General features: G+C 47.9%; 1 protein-coding gene across 2 annotated transcripts in view; it reads left to right on the top strand.

The window, feature by feature from the left end:
- LOC147457148 (protein-L-isoaspartate O-methyltransferase-like) overlaps positions 1-22,909 on the top strand; it is a 78,432-nt gene extending 55,523 nt beyond the window's left edge. For both annotated transcript variants that reach the window (XM_086512136.1, XM_086512137.1), the window contains exons 4-9: positions 121-152; positions 17,179-17,283; positions 17,511-17,634; positions 17,737-17,808; positions 17,888-17,961; positions 22,521-22,909. In XM_086512136.1, the coding sequence (XP_086368262.1) occupies positions 121-152; positions 17,179-17,283; positions 17,511-17,634; positions 17,737-17,808; positions 17,888-17,961; positions 22,521-22,604 (491 nt within the window). In that variant the 3' untranslated portion in view covers positions 22,605-22,909. The remainder of the gene's footprint in view (positions 1-120; positions 153-17,178; positions 17,284-17,510; positions 17,635-17,736; positions 17,809-17,887; positions 17,962-22,520) is intronic.
- The last annotated feature ends 653 nt before the right edge of the window (positions 22,910-23,562 follow it).

Here is a 23,562-nt window from a genome sequence, read left to right as displayed (position 1 = left end):
GTCAATTCTTGTCACTCATTTTACGTATTCTTTTACATCTATGTAGCAATAAAGTTTTAAGCTATAATTTGTAAGGGCCAATGAATAAAGATGGCTTGTTACTTTTGACTATTTTGACAGGATACGAAGCAACTATTTCGGCACCTCACATGGTTGGTTGCTAGTTTAACAAATTTCTCTATGCTGTTTTCATCATGTTCTAGGGAGCTACCAAAGATTTCCTTTCGTCCTTCCATGTTAAAGAGTATGTTGGGAGAGACAGATTTGGAATGATTATTATCAATGACAGTCTATTTGTGATAAGAAATGACCTTAGAGTTGTTTGGGGTCTTGAACCAAGGAAACGTGTTTCCAAGGGGTGAAACAACTAGTTACTGTTTTTTCACATTCTATCCTTATGTCTCGAGCGTGGAACTCCTTATAAAAAAACACCAGAAGGTTATGTACCTTATGGTAAACTGCAATTTACTATTAATTAAATCAAAATAAGGAAAACTATAGGGCTTGTAGGTGTAGACTCTAGCCCTTCGTATGCCAAGCTCTTGAAGAGTGCCATGCAAACACTTAAAAAGGAGGAGGGAAATTGTTGACTCTCTAGATACAGGAATTGCTTCTCTTTTGACATTTTCCAGAACAAAACTTGCATCTTAAATCTTTCGTATGTCCAAACTTTGTGATGTAGACTTTACAAGCATCCATTCAAGGATGGAAATCGAATGTGCTTGGATTGCGTGGTCTACATTTTCTGGATGAGTTAATCAGTCAAATTCAAAGAATTTATTCTTGTATTTCTTTGAGGGAGCACTTGATGTCTCAAATTAGAACCCTTCAACGTCCTCTCTCAAGGGGGAGATGGTTCAAAATCTCAAATGAGAACCTTATCTACTATTTGCGTGTTGGGATTTGTGGGCTTTGTGAAACTGGCCTGTAGGGCGGTAGTCTTCAGCTTTTCACCCGATCTTTTAAACGGTTTAAACCTTACGACACAGAGGAACTTCACGATAAACTTGTGATTGGAATTTACACTTAAGACAAAAACACGGCTTGGCAGCTAGAGTGCTTCCAAGTAGACAATGACACCTTGTAGGCCCAAAGACTGGTGCCCCTTTAGATATTTTTTTATTCGTATTGCAAATAAACGATTCATACGCTTTCACCTAAATCTCACCAAGCTGTCCAAACCTGTCCATGGCTGTAATTGCAGGTTTTTGATCCAATTTTGCCAGCATAACGGCGCAAAACCCCTGTAGGTCAAAAGTACACGTCAAGGTCGCTTTCCCTTGCATTCTGGAAGCTTTCCGGTGAGCTGCAGGTCAATTTTAGCATGCTGTAATTTCCTGTTTTGCCATTGTCAAGCGCCCAAAGTCCTGTGTAAGCACCCCAAGGCCTTCCTGAGGCTCCCTTGGTGATCTCTTGCAGTTTAAGGTGTGAAACCCTAAACCTGCAGAAAAACACAGGAGGCTGTAATTTGCTGTTTTGGATCGTTTTGAGCAGAGTCATATGATGGAAGATCTAGATGAATCCTCGCCTCTGCAATGGATGTGGCTATGAATGTAGGCTCATGATGCCTATGAACTCCCGACGGTGGTTGCCTTGAATTGGAACCTTTTGGCAAAGGATCGATGGCCACCGATTGCTAAGAAGACGCAGATGGTCTGGACCGAATGGGTGTGAGTGCATGGATGTGACTCCTTTTTTGTCGCTTTCTTGTTTTTTCTCTCTTGGGGGTTTGACCTTACTAGACCCTCTTTTGGTGGTGCTCTTTAGTGGCCATGTGGTGGTTGACTTGAGGTCTTCTCGCTTCTGCCATGGCATTCACTGGTGGTGCTTTCTTCCCTTGTTGGTGGTTCCTTTTTCAGCTTCGATATTGACCCTACGCCTGCTCTTTTGGTGTTGCTTTTTAGCTGCTTTTTCTGCAGTTGCCTGGTGGTTTCTTGGACTTCATTCATAGCATACCATTAGCAGTTCCCTTTCTCTTGGATGGGCATCTTCTATGGCAACATTTTGGTTAGGTTCTTTAGCCTCTTCTCACCATCGTCCAATCTCTTGTATAGTGGTGGATTTTCAACGCTCCTTTTGATGCTGTCTTGTGCTTCTTAAGGTACGCCCCATACCTTCTTGGGTGGTTTTTCTCTACACATCAGCTTAGAGATGCCTATCTTTTTAGAGGTTTTGGTTGATACCCTCTCTCTCTCTCTCTCCCCCCCCCATGGGTTTGGACTCTCTTGCTGCTTTTAGGGTTTTGTCACCTCTTTTTTGCTGTTTTTAGGGTTTCGTCATTTTTGGCTGTTTTTAGGGTTCCATCACTGTTTTTTGCTGTTTTTTAGGGTTTCAAATATGTGTTTTACTGTTTTTTAAAGTTTCGAAGCTGATTTTCTCTGTTTTTAAGGGTTTCACAAGCGTTTCTTGCTATTTTTTAGAGTTTCTTGCATTTTTTTGGTTATTTTAGTCTCTCTCTCTCTCTCTCTCTCTCTCTCTCTCTCTCTCTCTCTCTCTCTCTCTCTCTCTCTCTCATGGTCTCCCTCCACTGGGCTACCCATTGACCCCCTGTCACATGGCATCTCCAGTGGCTATAGCCCGCCTCCCTCTCAACATGAAGTTCTCGATTACCAACAAGCGGATATCAACACTTGAAGTTGAAGTGAAGGAGTGGAAGAAAGAAATGGAGGCAACCTTTCTTCAAAAGATGGAGGAATGGAAAGAGGAAAAGAAGAACCTATGCGAAAGGATTTCTCGTGTCGAAGAGCAAGCGGCTTCACAAGAAGCCACGATCGGAACTCTTCAATGTGAACTTCTTGCAGCAAAAAGTGGGCGGCTCGAAGAAGGCGAAATTCAACCATCCATGATGGAAGAATTGAATACCATGAGAGAAGAAATACGGATTATCAAGGAAGATGAGGAGAAGAAGTCATGGGGCCGCGGTCATCTTCGCAGCACAAAAGAAAGTAGAAGAGGCCGAAAAATGGATTGAGGTCACCAAGAAAGGGAAAGGTAAGGAAGCTCCTTGTACACCCACTCTTATAAACATGACCCTCGAAGAGGAACAAAGGAGGAGCATGCGGGCTCTACATGTGAGGGTAACCGGTCTCAAGGACATAAACAATGTGGAAAAAGAGGTCACAATCCTCACATCCATGATGGGGGTGGACAAGCCTTCACACACAAAGGCATGGAGAGTGGGCAAGAAGAGTGGTGGCTCGTGAGAATCTTCAAAAGAGAGAGCTCTCATACTACGCTTCCCCTCCTTGGAAGAGAAGAAGAAATTTCTGAAAAAGAGGCCTACTCTCAAGAAGACAGGTATTTTCCTTGGTGATGATCTCACTCTCTCACAGCTTGCGCATATGAGAGAGGTAATGCCAGAGATTACGGCGGCAAGGGAGAAGGGAAAGACGGCCTTTTACAGAGATGGTCGGGTGGTGATTGTAGAGCGGCACTCTACATGACGGTGTGAGTCCTATGGGACCACACGTAAGATGGCTACTTGGAATTGTAATGGATCTATGAGGTTGGATGTTGGTGCCTTCGACAACAGTTTCAGAGAGAGGGACATTGTTTTCTTCTTAGAGACTCATGAGGCCCCTGGACAGCTTATACCACAGGGTGCTGGGATACAGATGGGAGACAGCCCACAAAACAATCGCGAGATCTGAGCATGGGAGTAGAGGTTCAGGACGAGTAGCAGTGCTATTTAGGGAGGAGTTACAGCCACTACTACAGATTGTACGCAGAGATGATCATGCTAGATACATGTGGGTGAGGTTGAGAGCAGACATAGGCCGATTTCTATACATTGCCATATGTGACTTCCCCCCTAGTACGTCAGTATATGCTGCACCCAGAGGACAATCGCCTTTCTCTATACTAGATGATGATATATGGGAGTTTTCTAGGGATGGTGATATCATCCTCCTAGGGGACTTCAATGCCCGAACGGGCAACTCTGAGACAGTCTTCTACGACACGTCGGATGAGATGCTTGAGAGCCGGATGTGGATGACTTGGGGCTTGACAGATGCTCACATGATAGAGAGCAGACGGAGTATGGGAGATACCTCACGGAGATGACAACCACACATGGGTTAGCCATACTTAATGGCTTACAGCGATTTCCTGGAGCAGCCGGCTTCACATGCTTTCCACACAGACACAGAGCCAGTACAATGGACTATGTTTTTTTTTTCCGAGAAAAAGATCCTTCTATTAGTTAATGAAAGCTGCCCATAGGGCTACATCCACCTCTGCAGGAGAGGGCTACAACAAACATGATGGGGAGACTCTCCCAATGAAAAAACAGCATATATACAATAGGGCTAAATCAAGAGATGGGAGGAGGGAAAAGCCACACAGGTGGACAGTAGTGCCATCTGAGCACCCCCTGGACCATGGAGTAAAACGGCCCAGGGCGCCAGAGACGAAGGAAAGCCTCGCGGCGCTCCCGCATGCGGTCGGAGCAGCCCTGTAGTCCCTCAAGCTGTCCTCTGAGAGTATGGATCAGCTCTAGCCAAAAGTCACGAACAGTCTCTGCTGGTGGTACAAGGCGAGCCTCAAAGATGCGGAAACAACGGGCCCGCCAGATGAACCAGAGAGCTAGGCCGCTGATGAGCTCCCAACACTCCGCTCTCTCACTGCTCCACTCCTGTGGAGTAAGGTCTGTAGCAGGCTGGAGTGTAGGTCGACCCCCCTGTATCACTATCATCCTGCTGGTGGAAGATAGCTCAAACTGAAGTGCCGGGCCCGTGAGGGTGGACCAAGCCGCCGCCCCCCAAGTGAACTGTCGAGCCGTGGAGAGGGCAGGCATCAGCCGAAGAACTCGTAGCCACACTTGCTGGGCCGAGGGACAGTCCCAAAGACAGTGTCGCTGACTCTCCACCAACTGGTCACAGGCTGTACATGCGGCTGAGAGACCACAATGTACAAGCCAGCTCCCTACTGCTGTGGCTCTGTGTGCAACCAACCACTGGAACAAGGTGACGCGCCTCGGCTGTCTGGAGTCCCACAGCCTCTGCCAAAAAGCTGCCAAGAACTCAACTGTGAGACCCTCCTCCTGCCAATGACGTGCTGCAGCGGAGCGGGCCTCTCTGTGTGCTGCAAGTATATGACGTCCAAGCCGAACAATGTACTGAAAGAAAGGGACTCCTGGGCGGTCTGCAGAAGAGAATGGGTCCCTCCATAGCCACTCACCAGGATCCCACTGTACTCGTGCCAGTGGACAACACTCCCAAGCCCATAGCCTCCAGTGTCCTGTCTCAAGAGCTGCTGGGTCAGGGTCTATGACGCAAGTCCTCCTACAGATGCCCACAACTCGGATCCTCTGGAAACAACACTCTGCTACCTGTGGGGCCTCTACTGCAACTCTCTGTAATCGTCCCCCACCCTGAAGCTCGAAGAACAGGGCTGGGACAGTCTCTGAGCAAGCCTTGACTGAAATGAGAACCTCCAGTCGTGTGAAGGCTCCCATCCACCGGGGTGCTACTGGCTCGAGAGGCGTGAGCCAATCAGCTGGAACTGACTCTGAGATGTCCTGACACATGCTCTGAACCCCTCTCATGCCCTGTAGCTGGACAACCTGCACCTCCTCTGACAAACCTGTGAACTCTAGCCAGTCACCTAGAGAGCGCGCTGGACCTGCTGCCATGGGACCCCAAGAAACATGAGGCCTACTCCCAACCAAGTGGCCTCCCTGAGTGCTAACCATGGGGTTCCAGACGAGGGGCTGCCGTAGGCGCTCCTCCGTGCACGTAGGCTGTCGCTGCTCTAGGCCACGCCGCAATAGCTCCCAAGACCGAAGCAAACTCACAGCGAATCGGTCCTCCAGTCTCCTGCTCAAACCAACTCGGCGCAACTCTGTAAAGATCCATCTGGTCGAAGGTTGCCAAGGGCCTCCTGCCAGAGGCACCCTGGCACGAAGCCTCTGCAACAAGAACTCCTTCCAGGGCTCCTCGCCTGGAAGAAGTCCTCTGACGACGAACTTCCCAAGAAGGGCTCTGCTCTGCTGTGCTGGATCAATGATCCCAAGCCCTCCCTGAGAACAAGGAAGTGTGATGACCGACCAAGCCACCTTGGCTCGGGCAATCTGAGTGTCGCGACCAGACCAAAGGAAGTTCCTGATCAGCCTCTCTACTTGGCTGATACAAGAACTCGAGAAGATCCAGCAAGAAGTGATGTACCACATAGTCGCCAACAACACCTGGTTGGCAACTACTACTCTACCAACCAGCGAAAGTCGTGTTGAGCTCCAATGTAACAGCTTTCTCCTAATGGACAGGAGAAGAGGAGCAATCTGCTGCTCGGGGGACAAATCCAAACCAACCTGACAACCCAGGTACCGAACTGCAGTCCCTGGAGGAATCCACCTGAAACCCTCTCCTGGCATCCAATCTGGCACAGGAGCACTACCAACTGAGAAAGCCACTGTCTTTCTCCAGTTGATCAGTGCGCCCGATGCACAGCAGAAGGTCTCCAAAGCCTGCCCACATCTGTGTAAATTGGCCTCCTGGCCCTCTAAGTACAAGGCTGAGTCGTCGGCAAACTCAGCGTCCAGAAGCTCATCTCCCCGTATAGGGAGTGCTAAGCCCCTCAAACCAACCTGCTGTGACACCAAAAATCTGCTCATCGCCTCCGCATAGAACAGAAAGAGAAAGGGGGCAAGAGGACAACCCTGTCTGACCGATCGTGTGAGCATGAAGCGCTCACCTCTACCTCCTGCCAAAAGCACCTGACTGTGGGCCTGTCTGTACAAAGCTGACACCCCTCTGATCCAAGCCTCTGAGAAGCCCATCCTACGTAGCGTGCCCTCAAGAAAGTCCCAGTCAACTCTGTCGTATGCCTTCTCAAAATCGAGAAGAAGAATCACAAGGTCCTCCCCACGGAGCCGTGCAAGGGCAGAAGCCTCCCAAAAAGTGAAGATGTTGTCAAGGATACTGCGTTCCTTGACAAAACCTGTCTGAGTCCCATGTATAAGGCTCTCCAAAAGTGGCTGAATCCTCAAACTCAGAGCCTTGGCAAGAATTTTGTAGGCTGAGTTGAGAATGGTGATGGGACGCAACTGTCGAATCTCATCCAAGGAGCCACCCTCCTTAGGAATGAGGTAAATCAGGCCCTCACTCATGCTATCCGGCATCACTCCTGTGTGCAGAATGTACTGAAAGGCACTACAAAGATCTGGGCCAAGCAGGTCCCAGTACTCCAAGAAGAAGCTGGGAGTCAGCCCATTCTCACCTGGACAGCTACCACGAGGGAGGGCCCTAAGAGCCGTGTGCAGCTCCTCAAGCTGAAGAGGTAACTCAAGCCTCTGCCGCATCTCCTTAGTCACAAGACAAGGCATCTGTGCCCAAACCCGCTCCCTGTATGCATCCTGCCTCTCTGACTCTGGCTCAGCCGACAGTAGCTCACGGTAAAAGTCAGTAGCAACTGCACGCATATCCTCTGGCTCGCAAACAACTGACCCATCGGGTCTCCTCAACTGATTGACCTTGGCATGCGAGTGCCGAGGTCCCACTGTCTCAAAAAAAACACCTGTCACTCTGTCACCCACCTGAGTCCACTTAGATGCATGCCGGTGGAAGGCAAACTCAAGGCGCCTCTCCTCTGTGCAAGCAAGCTCCTGTCGAGCCTGCTGAAGCTGCTCCTCCAACCATGGACTGTCTGGATGCTGCTCCTGCATCCTCTGTAGTGAAGCAATGCCTCGTCTGAGACGCTGCTCCTCCTCTCTCGCTGCAGCCCGTCGAGCCAAAGACTCTTGGAGAAAGAAGTGGCTGAGCTGAGCTAGGCCTGAGGCCACTCTGTCTGCAGGTGGAGCCTGGCTGTCCATGCCCTCTATCCATAGAGCCTCGACCCTCTCTCTGAGTGCTAAGTCCAACAAGACCCGCTCTGGGATGCGAAGCATCGTGCTCCCACTCCTCTGCCTGTCTGCCACTGTGAGGATCACTGGTGCATGGTCCGAGAAGGATGTCCCTGCCAGGATGCCCACTGATCCCCCCAAGTCACTGAAGTGGTCACTAGTGTAGAAGCGATCTATGCGCGATAGATTCACTCCTCCCACTCGGCGGTCCGATCTAGAGAAGGCAAGACTCTCTGGAGGCCTCACAAAGCCAGAATGCAGCCATGTATCCGAGACCCTCAACGTCATACAAAACCTCTCCCAAGCTGCTAACTCGACTCCATGCACAGTAGCATGGCTGCCTCCGATTCTGTCAGAAGGGTCCTCCAACATGTTGAAGTCCCCTCCTACACACCACTGGTCAACCTGTGGCAAAGACTCAACAATCTGTGACCAAAACTCTGCACGAGCACTCGCCACATTGGGCGCATAGATGTTCAGGAAACCCACAAGGCTACCCTGAACCTGCATAGTAATCCACTGAGCCCTGCCTCGTACAATAATCCCTCTGCCCACAATGGCCTGCTGTAATGAGTCCGCAATAGTCATACATACCCCACCCTGGATGCCTCCAGGTCCAAAAGCAGCTGACCAAAAGATATCATAGCGTCCACGCAAAATCTGACCACATCGCCGAATGCGGCTCTCAGACAAATGGTGCTCCTGAAGCATAAGGAGATCAATCTCTCCTCCCACAAGGCATCGCTGAAGCTCCTGACGCAATCGGCCCCGCTGTCGCTGAAACTGGGGCCCACCGAGTCCCTGCACGTTCCACGAGACGATCCTCATGGGGAGCGAGAGAGAACAGATGCTGCCGCAGCAGCAAGACGAGCTATCTTCGAAGCAGGCTTGGATGGGGAGTAATCCGCATCCGAGCGTCCTCTAGATAGGCGAGACTGCAGTGAGTGCCTGGTCCAAGCCCAAGTAGAGCGAGCCGTGCGCAAAGCAACCTCCTCTGTCCAGGAGTCCTCATGAATGAATACATAGCAAGGCAAACACTGCGTATCAGCAAAAAAGTACACCACAATGTGTCTACATCCTGCTGAATCTGGGGGAGTCACCGCAAACTTGGCCAGTGGCCACAAAGTCTGCAGCAGATCTGTAACGCCAAGTTCTCCCATGTGGTGAGAGAACTCGAGAACCTGTGTATGCAACCATCCCACCACTGAGTCGAGGGACCACTCTGTCTCAGTCCTGCCACAGAGGGGGAAGGAGAAACCAACTGCTGAGTCCAAGGCCTCTGTCCCCCTAGCGGCGAGGAACAGAGCGTGGACTCTGAAGCAGGATGCCTCGTAGTCTGCTGCGGAATCGCCAAGAAAACGAGTAAACCCGTAATCGAAGAAATCCCAGCGGCGTCGGAGGTCAAAGCTCGTCAAACCACGAGGGATAGCTGCAAGAGGAGATGTCTGAATCTGCAATGGGGGCCGCATGAAGGGCTGACCCTCTCTCGCTAGGCGACTCGTGGCGAAGGCGCTGCGAAGAGATCTCCTGGCCGCCGGCAAGGGTCCAGTCTCCAGAGCCGACTGTGGTATTGAAGCAGGAGGAGGGGGAGAAGGGGTTGGGGGGGGCGGGGGAGAGGAGAAGCAGGGAGGGGCGGCAGAGACATGGGGGGGGGCGAGGTGGGGAGTGAGCGGTAGCAGAGGGCGGGGGAGGGCATGCGGAGGAGGAGGGGAGATCGGAAGGCGGAGCGGCTGGCGAGGGTGAAGCGGAGGTGGAGGCTGGCGTAGGGGGCTCCTCCTGCTCAAGAGGACCAAAGCGGTTCCCCGTGGGAACCCACTGCTGCTGAGTAGGCACCTGGGGGCCACTCTGAGTGCCAGGCTGTCGCTGTGGCCCCTGGCGTCGACGGCCACGGGCCTGCTGCCACCCCTCCTCCGCTGGAGCCCCAGGCTCGGAGGGTGGCATTGGATCTGTGCTCTGCGTCGCTGGCTGTGGCTGCGGCCCAGCCTTGGCAGGCTGGGGCTGAGGTTGCGGTGCGGGTCGTGGTCTCCTCCGTGGACAGGCCTTCGCTAGGTGGCCCATCTGTCTGCAAATGAAACACTGGTTCGGGAGACCCGAGTACTCCACACTCTGTCTAAACCAACCCCCACTCACCCGAGGCAGAAGGATGACCTTCGGGAGCGTGTGGGTATCTCTGACCAAAACTCGAACTGAAGGGATGCCAGCCGCCTTGGCAGCTACTGATGCTGCCGTACGAGGTGTCTCCAAGACAGTTCCGATGGTGGAGCCAATCCTGGAGAGAAGTGGAAGGTACTCCCTCCGTAAACCCGGAAAGCAGACTGATATGGGGATGTCCGCCTCCTCTACTAGCACATCCGAAGACGGGTCAAAACCATGTCGCCACTGTCGAAAGTGGGCGCGTGCTGCTCGGATGGCCAATGGACTCATAGCTATGACCTTGGAGGCCATCTCGGAAGTCTCGAACTCAATCTGGTAGTACCGAGAATCTGGATATCCAAGATCTTGCCCACCTCTGCGAGGAGGCGGGCCTGGAGAAGATCTCGCAGCTCTCCTCTGCTGGGACGAGTGCCGAGAACCTTGCAGATGACAGAAGTCGCCTGCAAGCGTTCTACCTCTGTGGCAAGGCTCGCTTGCTTTGCCGGCGTAAGAGCAAGTCGAATGGTGGGCTCAGCGGGGTCGGGCGAGGGGGCTTCAAGCGAGTCCCTCTGAGGTGGAGCTGGAGCCTCCATCTGTGTCTACTGCTGAGTCGAAGAAGCGGGCGATGAAGAAAATCTGCGAACGAGTACGCCAAGCACTTGTCTGAAGAGAAAGCGTTGCCGAGCCAGGTGCAGAAGACCTTCGGGAGCAAAGAGGACGGGGGGGGTGGGGTGGGGATGGCAACGCGAGAGGAGGGCAGCGGGCAGCCTGTGGGGCAGCGCGAAAACAGGGGGGGGCAGCAGCGCGCAGGGGCAGAGGGTGGGGGGGGGGGTGGGGGGGGGGGGGGGGGGGGGGAGAGGTTAGCGCGCAGGGGCAGTGAGTGGGGGGAGGGGGGGGGGGAGAGGGCAGCGATGGCGCAGCAAGGGGGGGGCGAGCAGCAGTAGTGAGCACCCGTCTACAGTGGACTATGTTATGGCACAGCCGAGCTTTATTCCTTGTATTTAGGATTTCATAGTGGGAGCCAGACCAGTGGGTGTAGCAGTGGATCATGCTCTTTTGACATTGTCCGTTTCATTTCAGTATAGTACAGCCCAGACATCAGGAGGCAGGTCACATACCGGTTATATATTTACACCAAAGACTGACTCGGTTTATACAAAGGAGATCTATAGCCGTCTATGCACAGCTAGTCTTGGTCTCTTAGTGGAGGAGTGCACCACTTTACTGACTGCATGGTGTAGCATCAGAGGCATACCCACACACTCAGCCAGATCGGAGGCGACATTCTGGGAGCATGCCCCAGAATAGTTGGTATGATGAGGAGTGCAGAGAGATGAGAGCCCAGCTCCAGAGAGATCTTCTTTTAGGAGTCATCACTTACAGACAGTCTCGGATTTCTTTCCGACGCCTTGTGCAACGGAAGAAACGAGCTTATTACCCAGATGGAGCGAGACTTGTATCAGCTGTTCTTGAGTAGAGACTCAAGAGAGGCATGGCGATTCTTTCATGAGCACTCCCCTCCCCCAGTGATTACTTCTCTTGATGTGTGGGGCTAGTATGCGACATCGTTACATACAGTTCCTGGACAGGACCCCCTTCCAGATCCTACAGAGCCATGCCCTCCTATCATCACCTTCTTTACCACTGAGATGGTAAAGAGAGCCATTGACAAGATGAGGACCAACAGGGCATATGATCATGATGGTCTAGTAGCAGAGCACTTTATACATGCTAGAGATATGATGGTAGCGGTTCTTGCAGTGTTGCTCAATTGTGCCATGTGTGAGGGGTTACTTGAGACTTGGAGGTTGTCTACTATGGTGCCTATCTTCAAGGCAGGTGATCCTACAGAGCCTGGGAATTACCGCACTATTATGGTTGGCACACATTGGCACGGTTGTATGCATCCATTCTTGAGCAGCAGTTGAGTAATTGGGTAGAGGGTGAGGGTGTACAAGCAAAGGGCCAAGCCGGTTTTAGGAGGGGTTTCTCCACTCTTGATCATATTCTGACACTCAGAGCCATCATTGAGGAGGGCAGGTCACATGGGAGACGGATTTATTGTAGCTTTGTGGATTTCCGCAAAGCATTTGACATGGTACCGAGAGCTCGATTGATGCGCAGATTGCAAGAGATGGGGGTGCCCATAGTGTTGATTTGGGGGATTATGGCTCTATATAGATCATTGATGGGACATTTACGCACCTTGGAGGGGATATCTGATTTAGTTCACTCCACCATTGGGGTGAAACAGGGTTTCCCATTGTCCGCTACTCTATTTGGTATGTATGTCGATGAGGTGTTTGATTACATTGACAGAGAGGGTGATAGAGGTGCCGAGCTGGCAGGGAGGTGGATCCCATTGTTGTTATATATTGATGATATTGTGTTGATCTCTGACTCACCAGAGGGTATGCAGTGACAGTTGGATGCATTACACAATTTTGCAGAGGATAGTGGATTGTCTGTAAACCTTGGTAAAACCAAGGTTATGGTGTTTAACACCACACCATAGTGGATGAGGAGATCAGCATCGACTTTCACATATGGTCAGGAGATTGTAGAGTATATAGATGCATACACTTACCTTGGGGTTGTCTCCACTGGGCCGAGGTTTTCTTTGGGGAGAGCAGCAGAGACTAGACTGACTAGAGCTTATACGGCCTTGGGAGACTTGGAGAGGATGTGTTCGCAGGTTCAGTTCCAGGAACCTCGGACAAAGTTATGGCTCTTTGATACTTTAGTAGCCTCAACTATGTTGTATGCGGTGCAGATATGGGGACCTTTTGTAGGCTAAGATGGTTGGAGACGTATGGAGAGGCCCTTGGTATCTATGATCTCTCGACTGATCAGAGCCAAGGCCTCCGTACCCCACGCTATCATCGAGCAAAGCTAGTTGTCCCTCCTATGGAGATTGAGGCGCTTACCAGATTAGTCTCCTTTGTGCACAGCTTGTGGGACACTACTAGAGACAGATATGCTAGACTGGCCCTTGAGTCTTCTAGACAGTTAGCTCTTCAGGGGGACACTTCATGCTGGTATGCACAGATGACATCATGGTTTTAGACGCATGGTTTCACCATGGGCAGGCTGCCCACTTTCCAGTACTCTCTTCAGGCACTCTCGATGTCTCTTACACGGGTGGAGATTACTAGACTCATTCGTCAGGACCTGATCCAGTTGGATACCAGGAGGACATGGATAGAGCCGCCACAGGAGTTGGGCACGAAGATGAATTTCTATAGAGAGCATCTTCTCCACCTCATAGGAGATGGGTTTGTGATTCGACCCAGCTACATGGATACACATATGTCTCATGGTGTGCAGTGTGCCATTGGTCAGATACGCACATCCTCACATCAGCTGGAGATTGAGACTGGTAGATTCAGAGGGATACCAGCAGACTAACAGGATATGCCGTTTATGCCAGCTAGAGCCACAGAGAGAGCTACATTACATATGTCATTGCACAATGTACTATGAGATTCGGGGCCGTTTCCATTGCTTATTCAGAGAGGGTTTCGGTCCTTTCTCTAGGGTCATGAGTTATGAGGATCAGAGATGTCTTGGGCAATACCTACTTGAGTTACACAAATATGGAGACACTTTACTGGGGAGAGCTAGAGAGAGACAGTCCCAGAGACGGATTACAGATTTATTTTCACTAGATATGGACAGCCAGAGGAGCAACTATCAGTGTAGAGCTCCGCCCACACTCATTTGACCACTACCGGCACTCTCATCGACCGAGCACTGGAGCTACGGAGATCCAAACGGCCACGATTGAGGAGAGGGGCTACACAGCATTGACGGAGACTAGAGTAGAGGATTCGAGCCATACTCTCTCGACATCTAGAGTGCAGATGAGGATGGATTCTAGTAGTAGTATTTTTGTTCTAGTCTTTTGTACCCAGACATGGTATCAGATTCACAATTTTGTAACAGTTTGGTCTCATAGGTCATTTTGGCCTTTTGAAGACGTTAATATAACATTTCATTTCATCTCTCTCTCTCTCTCTCTCTCTCTCTCTCTCTCTTTTCCTCTTCCTCCTCTCCCTTCATAGTTGCCAGGGCAGCTTTCAGTATTTTTAGCTTTTTCTAGTTTGTCTACTAGCCCTTGTAATGGCCTATGGGTGTCTTTGTGACAATTTCAGGTCCCCTTCAGGTCGGCACCATCTTGGGCGCTTCGAGGGAGGTCACATAATAGAATATCAGCTACACTTTAAAAAAAATATATTTCAAAGAGCATATAATGGTACCTAATTTAACATCCACTATTGGGCATTTGCGACTTTCATTGGGAATGTCATAGTAGTTAGTCAATATTCTACTTGATGGAGTTGATTGTTGTTTGTCTATGCCTTCCAGTTTTCTTAAAAGGTGAATTTGGGCTTATTCTGTATGTATAAATTGTCACAAAGTCATGACGTGGCTTATTGTACTGGACTAGAAGAGGGGAGCAAGAGTCCAACTAGAACTTGACCAGAAGGGAGGACCCATCTTTGAGCCCGGCCATGTGTGGTGGTGAGATTTACGATGCGAGTCGTGAGATTGGTGATGTGGCAGTACAGATGTGTGGTGACGTGGCAATTGGACGCGGGGATGCTTTTCCAAGGAGTTATGAAAGTCCAAGGCTTCTGGGTGCTAGCTTTTGATTGATTGTTTTTAAGCCACGTGCCTTTAAATATGAGCCTTGGGGGAGCCAAACTCGTCGGTTGTAGAGTTGTCTCTCCCCGGCATTGTATTATTGAAGTTCAATAAACAAAGAAGTAGCACAAGGGACGCCTACGTTAGGGGTTACGACATCTGAGTGGAGTGTCTTGTCTCCAGTTGTCAGTCCTCTTTCAAGTTCAAGTGTTTGTTGTTTCAATTCAGTTTGTGGTGTTGTTGCCTGTTTCACTGTCTTGTCAGTGTTTCCTGGATAGAGTGGTTCAGAGCACAATAGATTCTTCATCTAGAGTCTGTTTTTTAACTTTACAACAAGTGACCATGGATGCAGCAACAACTCATGACTTTGAGGAAGAGTACGAGTATGTGGAAGAGGAAGTCTCTGCCTGGTGACGGCTATATGATATGTATATAGTTTACCATGATATGTGATGTTATGGTTTTAATTCCAAAATGCGCGATTGACAAATGATGCATACTCTTTGAGTGAGGAATTTATTGCATTGAGACATCTGTGCGAGGTCAGGGAAGATGTGAATGTGATTGCTGATTGTTATGTGTTCTTTGTGCTAGTGCATGTCAGGTGCAGTGGAAGGTTTTAAGGATTTTAACTCAGATCTAGTACTTCGCACAAACACAAGGTTACCTTACTTCACTTGAGAGGAAACAAAACTGAATACAATGAAAGAAAGAGGCAGAGAGATTCTAGAGAGAAGAGGGATGACATTGCATGTTGGGTCCCAACCACCCTCAAGGGCCCCCTTGCTTTGTTGTTGCTTGCTCTATGCTACAATGCTGAAATGCTGAAATTGAGTGCTTCATGCAAAAGCGCTAGGCTGGATCTGATGCTGACGCTGAGGATTTACAAACGCTAGGGTTGACCTAATGTGATAGGCTGAAAAACGCTGATGCTATGGGCTGAAAAACGTTAGGTACCGTTGCTGATGGGTGTTGGATGTCTCTACGAGTATTCGGTTTTGATGGCCCAAGGGAAAGCCCCATGCCTACTTATATAGGGTCAGAAGGGTAGGTTAAGCAGCAGGTTTTTCCCGATGACTTCACTTAAACGAGGTTTATTTAATCAATAAATTGGCTAAGAGATTGTTCACATGCTACATGACTCTATGAGTGCTTTATGCAAGTGAGGGTATGCAACTATTGACGTGTTTGGGCATGTAGGTCCTTTGAGAGGCTCACAAAGGTGCCAAACTAGATTCGAACTAAGATTGACATAATCTGAAGCAATGCGCACGTGGCACTGCATGCTTTTGAGATTGTACAGCCTTGGGAATGATGGTCAATGTCTTGTGAATCTTGGTTTGATATCGGTTTTTCAAGCATAATCGCAGCCAATTACTCTTCTTTTTTTTTGTTGGGGGGGGGGGGATGTCACACAATGAAGACATGGCATGTTGAACTGGACTGGGCGAGAGGAGCAAGAACCGAGTTGGAATAGGATCATAAGGGAGGATCCATCTATTAGCCGAGTATTGACAAGGCAGTTGGATGTGGACTGCTTTGTTGGCCAGTTATGAAAGCTTTGACTTTCTATGACTTTTTGGGTGCCAACTTTTGGTAGTAGTTGCTGTTGGGCGAGGTGCCTTCAAATATGACCCCTGGGAGAGCCAAACACATCAGTTGCAAAGCTGGCGCTCCCGTCTATTTTATCTGTTTAAGGTCAAGAAATAAAGACACCTAGCTTGGGGGTAGCCTTGTCATTGACTTGCCGGTTACTGTTACATAAGCTTTCCCTCTTGCAGTTTGTCCTTTTCTGGCGTGTTAAAAGTTTACTAGAATTATGTCCCCCTAAGTGGTCTTGTACACCCCTGATTGGGTTTTTATCAACCTTTCCACGAATTTTCAATATTATTATTGTAAGAAAAAAATCCTGTACAGCTTCTAATGTACTAGCCCTACATCCAAAAGTATGTAAAGCTAGCTTTACATTCAAGTTCTTGAGATAATAGGGCGTAATATCTGGGAGTGGTAGATGCATGAGTGTTTTTCAAACTGTCAAGACCTTGGATGCCTGCACCAAATAGAAAAATAGCAGTATTACTGGTATATGCAGGCAATGACACCACCTAAGTGTAATTTATGGACAGTGTAAAACTTTTACTACTGGAAAGGGTGTTGCTCGGCAGTCATTGTATATTGTTGAGGGCGTTTTATGGTTACTGCCTTGCTAGAAACTGTGTGGGGTTTGTCCTTTGTGAAAGCAACATTAAAGAGAGAGGGTAGGAAGATTCCTACTTGGAGTTCATATCTGAGGTAATGCAGAGATTTTTGGTGTAGGCTAGTTTCTGCATGACGGCTAAAAGTAAAGCAATGAAGGTGGTGTAAGCTTTATAGCAGTACTTATCCCTTGGCACACTCGTTTCCATGGCTTTACACTGCTCTTGAAAAAGGTCTATGCAGCCATCATTCAATGATGAAAAGTTTGACTCAGCTGCCTTTGAAAAGATGAATTACTGCCATCTGTTTATGTAATACAATGAGTGATCAAGCTTACTGATAAGAAACAAATTGACATGCAGCATGCCTACTGCCTTGATCTTCTGTCTGACTATTTAAAGCCTGGAGCGACTGTTCTTGATGTTGGCTCTGGATCGGGATATTTGACAGCAGTCTTTGCAATCATGGTAATAACAAGTTTCGTTAACCAATTTTAGCATTGACAAGCTTTTGAAACATATAAACTGGGTTGGCATAGAGGCATTTTGGGTGTATTAAATGGCTGGTCATAGCTTTGATGAGGAAAATAACATGTTGCATAGTGCTTCTTTATTATTCCAGAGGCTCAAGTGCTTATTTTTTATAAAATGGACTAGGGATTTTCTAAGTGGTTTCTTTTTCAAATTTGCTTAAGGTTGGAGAGAATGGAAGAGCAGTTGGAGTGGAGCACATTCCTGAACTTGTACAGAGGTCTATTGAGGCAATAAAAAAGGGCAAAGCTGCACACCTGCTTGAAAGCGGACAACTTTCTATCCATTGTAAAAAAATTCAATTCAGAATGATTTTCTCATTTAAAAATTATGGTTTATGCTAGAATGGCTTTAAGTATGTGTTAAAAATTCAGTTTGCTTGAACAATAGCTAGTGATGGTAAGCTTGGCTATCCGGATGGAGCACCCTATGATGGCATTCATGTTGGGGCTGCGGCTGCTGGTACCCTACCTTGACTTTCTCAAAAGGAAGTAAATTTTCTCTTGCCGCTTGTTTTAAGTGGTGCTTGTCATGGTAGCAGTTGTTCCTGAGAGTTTGGTGGCACAATTAAAACCTGGAGGACGTATGGTGATTCCTGTTGGTCGAAGTCTACAAGTAAGTGAAAGAAGAATCAAGCTATATACATATAATCTTTGAGGGTAGGGTCTTCAGATTAGATCTGCAAGACTGTGTCTCCATTTTAAACTCTCAAGGTCCTCTTTTTGGGTAGTTGAGTGTGCTCATTTTAGCCCAATGCATCTTAACTCATCTTCTTTATATCATGACAGAGTGAATGTTGTAAGCATATAAGGTGTGCATGACAATGTCAAAATATTGAGTCTTGAATAGCTAAGAGAAAGAGAGAGAGAGAAAGAAAGAAAGAGTATCTCAACATCCACAAGAGCCCAAATGGGACAAATCATGGACATCATTTTCAATACATTTCCCGTGGAAAGAAAATATACTAACCCGTAGGATTACATTGTAGGCATTGTAGCATGAATAATCCACCTTTGTTGATCTTGGGTGTTCAAAACTCCTTCCACGATGAGGGTTTCCCATAAACAGCCCATTTTCCTTGGTTCCTGGCCTCGTAAACCTTCGCCAATTCTTGTTTCTTGGACTTGAGCTGAAGAGGTGTGAGCTCGTCTGCCATCCATACTTTGGTACCTTACAGTGAGCGGGTTTGCTTTATCATTTTAATATTTTCCTGCAAATTAAATATTTAATCACCACACGATTTCCTTTCATTTCAACCTCCATCCATACTCTGGTACCTTACAGTGAGCGGGTTTGCTTTATCATTTTAATATTTTCTTGCAAATTTAAATATTTAATCACCACATGATTTCCTTTGATGTCTATGAATGGTATGGCTCAGTTCATCTCAGCAGATTCTGGCCTTCGTATCAGACTTAGAGGCCACTGTATAGTTTTTAGAATATTCCGTGCGTATTGGTCGTATATTTACTCAGACATGACCCCAATCCCTCACTGGCCTTGTTGTATGCAGCATTGGCTCCAGCTGAGGGCTTCCACCATACTTTCGTTGCACAGATCTGGTCATGTATCTGGGGACTTTGGATAAGCAGGCAGATCTTGTATTTCATGTGGATGCTGTTGCATGAGGGTCTACCTGTTGGCACGTGGGAAGCATAAGCTGGACATGATCCGACTTGTAAGCGATGCTCCTTGTAGACTGATGAGTCATTTAGCAGTGGCTTCTTGGTATGTCATTTGTTTTGGCAAATGGTATGTATGCTTATGTGCAGAGTCAGATTGCCTCATGGTTCTGTGACTGGGAGGAGTCACTTTGCTTTTGCAGTTTCTAGGGTTATACTTGCTGTAGAGGGAGCCAGCTTCATATCGTATTTTCATGCTTATGGATTTAGGCTATCGACGGGGCACTTTGGATATGCTACCTCCACTACATGATTTGGATCCCCACCCACACAGCATTGTTTTTTGGTAGCAATCTGCTGCATTACTCTGGGGTCTTTCGGAAGGCTGGTTGCATGTGCCGAGCCTTCAACTACACGTGTGGTGTGCTCCACTTCTGCCAAGGCATTGTCAGTTGTGGTTAAAAACTCTACACGAGCATTCACATGGTTGGGGGCATAGACATTCAACAAGCCAACCGGCTCAACCTATGAGTGTATGGTGAGTGAGTGAGCTCTTCTAGATGCAATGAATCCCCTGTCCACAATGGTATGGTGTAAGGAATTGGGAAAAGATATATGTACTTCTCCTTGGAGCACTCAGAGTACCAAAACCAACATATTAAACAGTATAGTCTTATATGTACAGCATTCAGGCCAGGACTCTCTAAGGAGGAGATCACCACTTTACTGACTTAGACATTGCATGATGCAACAGTAGAGGCATACCCACACACTTAGCGTGATCAGAGACGCCGTTCTGGGAGCATGTCTCAGAAAAATTGGTATTACGAGGAGTGTAGAGAGACGAGAGCACAGCTTCAAAGAGATCTCCTCCTAGGGTCATCAATCACAGACAATCCCAGATAGCCTTCCGAAGCCTTGTGCGATAGAAGAAGTGAGCGTTCTTAGCTCAGATGGAGCAAGACTATTACCAGTTGTTCTCGAGTAGAGACTCAGGAGAGGCATGGCGTTTCTTTTATGAGCATTCCCCTCCCCCGGTGATTACTTCTCCTGATGTGTGGGGTCAACATGCAACATCCTTATATACGGTCCCTGGATAGACACCCCTCCCAGATCCTCTTGAGCCATGCCCGTCTACGAGTACCTTCTTTACCACTGAGATGGTAAAGACGGCCATTGACAGGATGAGGACCAGGAGGGCATATGATCATGATGGTTTAGTAGCAGAGCACTTTATACATGCTAGAGATATGCTAGTAGAGGTTCTTGCAACTCTGTTCCATCGTGTCATGTATGAGTGTCTACCTGAGACTTGGAAACTGTCTACTATTGTGCCCGTCTTCAAGGCAGGTGATCCTACGGAGCCTGGAAACTACTGTACTATTATGATTGGACACACATTGGCATGGTTGTATGCATCTATCCTTGAGCAGCAATTGAGCAGATGGGTGGAGAGTGAGGGCATAGAGGTAGCAGGACATGCCGGTTTCAAGAGAGGATTCCCCACTCTTGACCATATTTTGACACTCAGAGCCATCATTGAGGAGGCTAGGGCACATGGGAGACGGATTTATTGTAGCTTTGTGGATTTTTGCAAAGCATCCCAAAGCCAGATTGATGCGCAGACTACAAGAGATGGGAGTGCCCATTGAGTTGATTTGGGGGATCATGGCTCTATACAGATCAATGGTGGGACATGTATGCACTCTAGAGGGGATATTTGATTTGATTCATTCAGCTGGTAGGGACATGGATTTTATTGTTGTTATATGCTGATGATTTTGTGTCGATCTCTTACTCACCAGAGGGTATGCAACGACATTTGGATGCATTACATAGCTTTGGGGAGGATAGTGGATTGTCTATAACCTTGGCAAAACCAAGGTCATGGTGTTTTAACACCACACCACAGTGGATCAAGAGATCAGCACCTACATTCACTTATGCTCAGGAGACTGTGGAGTACACGGGTGCATACACTTATCTTGGGGCAGTCTCCGTTGGGCCAAGGTTTTCTTTGAAGAGAGCAGCAGACTAGACTGACAAAAGCGTATGCGGCCTTGGGAGGACGTGTTTGCAGGCTCAGTTCTAGGAACCTTGAACAAAGCTCTGGCTCTTTGATACCTTGGTAGCTTCAACTCTGCTCTATGGGGTTCATGTTTGGGGACCCTCTGTGGGTTAGGATGGGTGGAGAGGTATGGAGAGGTCCTTGGTATCTATGATCTCTTGGCTAATTAGAGCCAAGGCCTCCATGCCACACGAGATCATTAGAGCGTAGTTAGCAGCCCTCTCTATGGAGATAGAGCGCTTACCAAATCACTCTCCTTCATGCACAGCTTATGGGATACTACTAGAGACAGATATGCAAGATTGGCCTTTGAGTCCTCCAGACAATTAGCTTTACAGGGGGACACATCCTGCTGGTATGCACAGATGGATGTAGATACATGGCTTCATCATGGACAACTTGCCTCCCTTCCAGTTCTTCCTTGATGCACCATCGCTGTTTCTTATACAGGTGGAGATTACTAGACTCATTCGCTAGAACCCGGTTGGACACCAGGAGGACATGGATAGAGCCGACACAGGAGTTGGGCACGAAGATGGCTTTCTAAGAGAGCATCTTCTCTAACTCACAAGGGATGGGTTTGTGATTGGACTTAGGTATATGGATACACATCTATCTCATGCGTTACGGTGTGCCATTGGTCAAATACAGACTTCTTCACACCAGCTTGAGATTGCGACCGGTAGATTCAGAGGAATACCAGCAGCTAGCAGGATATGCTGCCTATGCCATACCGAGCGAGAGACAGAGATACATTATATATGTTAGTGCATAGTGTATTACGAGATATGGGGTCGCTTCCTCTGTCTATTCAGAGACGGCTTCGGACCCTTCTCTAGAGTCCTGAGCTATCAGGACCAGAGATTTCTTGGATTGTATCTACTTGAGTTGCACAAACACAGAGATAGTGTACTGAGGAGATTTGGAAAGAAACAATTCTAAAGATAGGTTACGATTTCTTCACACCAGACATTGGACAGATAGAGGAGCATCCACCACTGCAAAGCTCAGCTCATACTCACACGCGCAATACTCTCATTGACCAAGCATTAGAGCTAGGGAGTCGAGACGCCCACGACTGAGGAGAGGAGCTTCACAGCATCGATGGAGACTACAACAGAGGATTTGAGCCATACTATCTCGACATCCAAAGTAAGATGAGGATGGATTTATCACCCATTACATCACCCTCCTGTATTGGCACCCATTGTATAAGTGGTCACAGATACCCCACACAGTTCCAGCTAGTAGCACTTCTAGATTCATTTTCATCTCTCTTTTTTTGTACCCAGACATGGTATCAGATTCATCAGTTTGTAACGGTCATTTTGGCCCTTTGAAGATGTTAATATATCATATCATTTCATTTCATTTCTTATTCACATGCATTTCATTTCATATCTCTGTCATCAAAAAGTTGAGGTTCTATTATGTCCTTATGTGTTGGCTTTCTTACTGTTTCTTGCCTCTAATTTGCCTGGCAGGATTTGATGGTCATTGACAAGCAGTTGGATGGAACATTGAAGCAGCATTCAGAAATGGGTGTTCGATATGTGCCTCTCATTTGAACATCTGGACTTCAAAGTGCATGCATATGACAGCCCTTCACATGTAATTATTCAGCTTATACATCCTTGTGTAACTAAAAGAGAACTGCAGAAACTTTTCCATGATTATTGCTGGTTTTTGGGTAGTCATGCAGACTGGTTTCCTAAACGAATTACTTCGGGCCTTGTAATTTTCAGTATTGAACACACATCATTAGCACCTGTAGTTTTAGCCTATATAGTTTTGTGAATACACATAAGAGAGTTTCAATGGTCTTATGTAAATTTGATAGATCCATATTAATGCAGTATACTTTTTGTCCAGATATGCTACCAGCGGGCTGTACTTGCTCAGTCACTTGTTTACATTTGTTACCTAACTCTAATTTTTGACCCACCCAAAGGGCAAAGGCTACACTGATGTATACTCTTTTTGAATCGGAACATATATTTTCCTTGGTGTAAATGAGTGGTTCACATACTTAGATTACTTTTTCAATCACAAACCAACTAGTTATGATGATCTCTCCTTGAAGCCATTTGCACTCCAAAAAACGATGGAAGGCCCAAGCCCACCCCCCCCCCCCCCCCCCCCCCCCCCCCTAACCCAGAAAACAAAAAGGGAGTCTTCCGTCATGTACCTCTTCAAGGCGTGTAAGGTGCACGTTGCGTTGGTAGAAAAGTGGAGGCATCCGAGGATCGTCTGTGTCCCTTTCTCACTCATTTCATCCATGCTAAAGACACAGCCTCTTTGTGCTTTACATTCCATATATGCTAAGACAGCCTCACTCCAGTGGTAGAGCAAATTAGTTACATGGTGAAAGAACCGGGTGGCCCCTCGCATCAGCGAGGTGGAGAGCAACCTGGCAGTCTCAGTTTGATACAACAGATTTGTGCGTATTTGGAAACGATGGATATGCTAAGCATCAGCAAATTGGCGATGATTGTGCATTTGTCTCACAAAGCTATGTGGGAGATG

This window comes from Adiantum capillus-veneris, chromosome 5 (assembly GCF_014529385.1).
Source record: "Adiantum capillus-veneris isolate H3 chromosome 5, ASM1452938v2, whole genome shotgun sequence".
NCBI lineage: Eukaryota > Viridiplantae > Streptophyta > Polypodiopsida > Polypodiales > Pteridaceae > Adiantum > Adiantum capillus-veneris.
The sequence above is the reverse complement of the archived record's forward strand: the minus strand, read 5'-3'. Positions and strand labels throughout refer to the sequence as shown.